General features: G+C 59.0%; 1 gene segment (V, D, J or C); it reads left to right on the top strand.

The window, feature by feature from the left end:
* LOC104284510 overlaps positions 1-244 on the top strand; it is a gene marked incomplete at its 5' end in the record, with an annotated part of 5,974 nt that extends 5,730 nt beyond the window's left edge. The window contains 1 exon segment of the C gene segment in view: positions 51-244. Coding sequence covers positions 51-244 — 194 coding nt within the window.
* Between the last annotated feature and the right edge of the window lie 894 nt (positions 245-1,138).

Below are 1,138 nucleotides of genomic sequence, written 5' to 3'. Positions count from 1 at the left end.
TAATTCGGGTGACACGGTGTCACCAGGGCTGTCCCACCACTGCCCCACAGACCCCTGGGATTGCGGCGGGCTGAGGGCGGTGCCTTGCGGCTTGGTGGGCGAAGGAGATGACCTGGAGCCGGAGGAGGACGGCAGTGCCTGGACCACCTTCTCCACCTTCGTGGTGCTCTTCCTCCTCCTCATCTTCTACAGCGGCTTCGTCACCTTCATTAAGGTAACGAAGGTGCGGGTTGCCCGGCCTTAGGTTGGGGTTGCCCGGCCTTGGGCTGGGTTGCCCAACCTTGGTCTGGTTGCCCGGCCTTGGGTTGGGGTTGCCCAACCTTGGTCTGGTTGCCTGCTCTTGGATCGGGTTGCCCACCCTTGGTCTGGTTGCCCAGCCTTGCCAGCCTTGGTCTGGTTGTCCAACCCTGAGTTGGGTTGTCCAACCTTGGTCTGGTTGCCTGGCCTTGGGTTGGGGTTGCCCATCCTTGGTCTGGTTGCCCGGCCTTGGGTTGGGTTGTCCAACCTTGGTCTGGTTGCCCATTCTTGGTCTGGTTGTCCAACCTTGAGTTGGGTTGCCCAACCTTAGGTTGGGTTGCCCAGCCTTGGGTTGCCTTGTCTGGGCCTTTAGTAGCCATGCTTGGCCACAGCTTGGCCACGGGTTGCCTTGTCTGTGCTTGGGTGGCCGTGTCTGGCCCTTTAGGAGCCATGTTTGGCTTTGGGTTGCCTTGTCTGTCCTTGAGTGGCCATCTCTGGGCTTTTAGTAGCCATGCTTGGCCACAGGTGGCCTTGTCAGTCCTTGGATGGCCATATTTGGGCCTTTAGTAGCCATGCTTGGCTTTGGCTTGCCTTGCCTGTGCTTGGGTTGCCTTGCCTGTCCTTGGGTTGCCTTGCCTGGGCCTTTAGTAGCCACGTTTGGCCACAGGTTGCCTTGCCTGTCCTTAGGTGGCCATTTCTGGCCCTTTAGTAGCCGTGCGTGGCCACAGGTTGCCTTATCTGTCCTTGGGTGGCCATTTCTGGGCTCTTAGTAGCCATGCTTGTCTTTGGGTTGCCTTGTCTGTCTTTGCGGGGCCATTTCTGGCCCTTTAGTAGCCACGCTTGGCTTTGGCTTGCCTTGCCCGGCTTTGAGTGGCCATTTCTCCCCCTTTAGTAGCCATGC

The sequence above is a fragment of the Charadrius vociferus genome, unplaced genomic scaffold (assembly GCF_000708025.1).
Source record: "Charadrius vociferus isolate BGI_N301 unplaced genomic scaffold, ASM70802v2 scaffold894, whole genome shotgun sequence".
Taxonomy (NCBI): domain Eukaryota; kingdom Metazoa; phylum Chordata; class Aves; order Charadriiformes; family Charadriidae; genus Charadrius; species Charadrius vociferus.
Note: the sequence above shows the minus strand (reverse complement) of the source record. Positions and strands in the feature narration are given on the sequence as shown.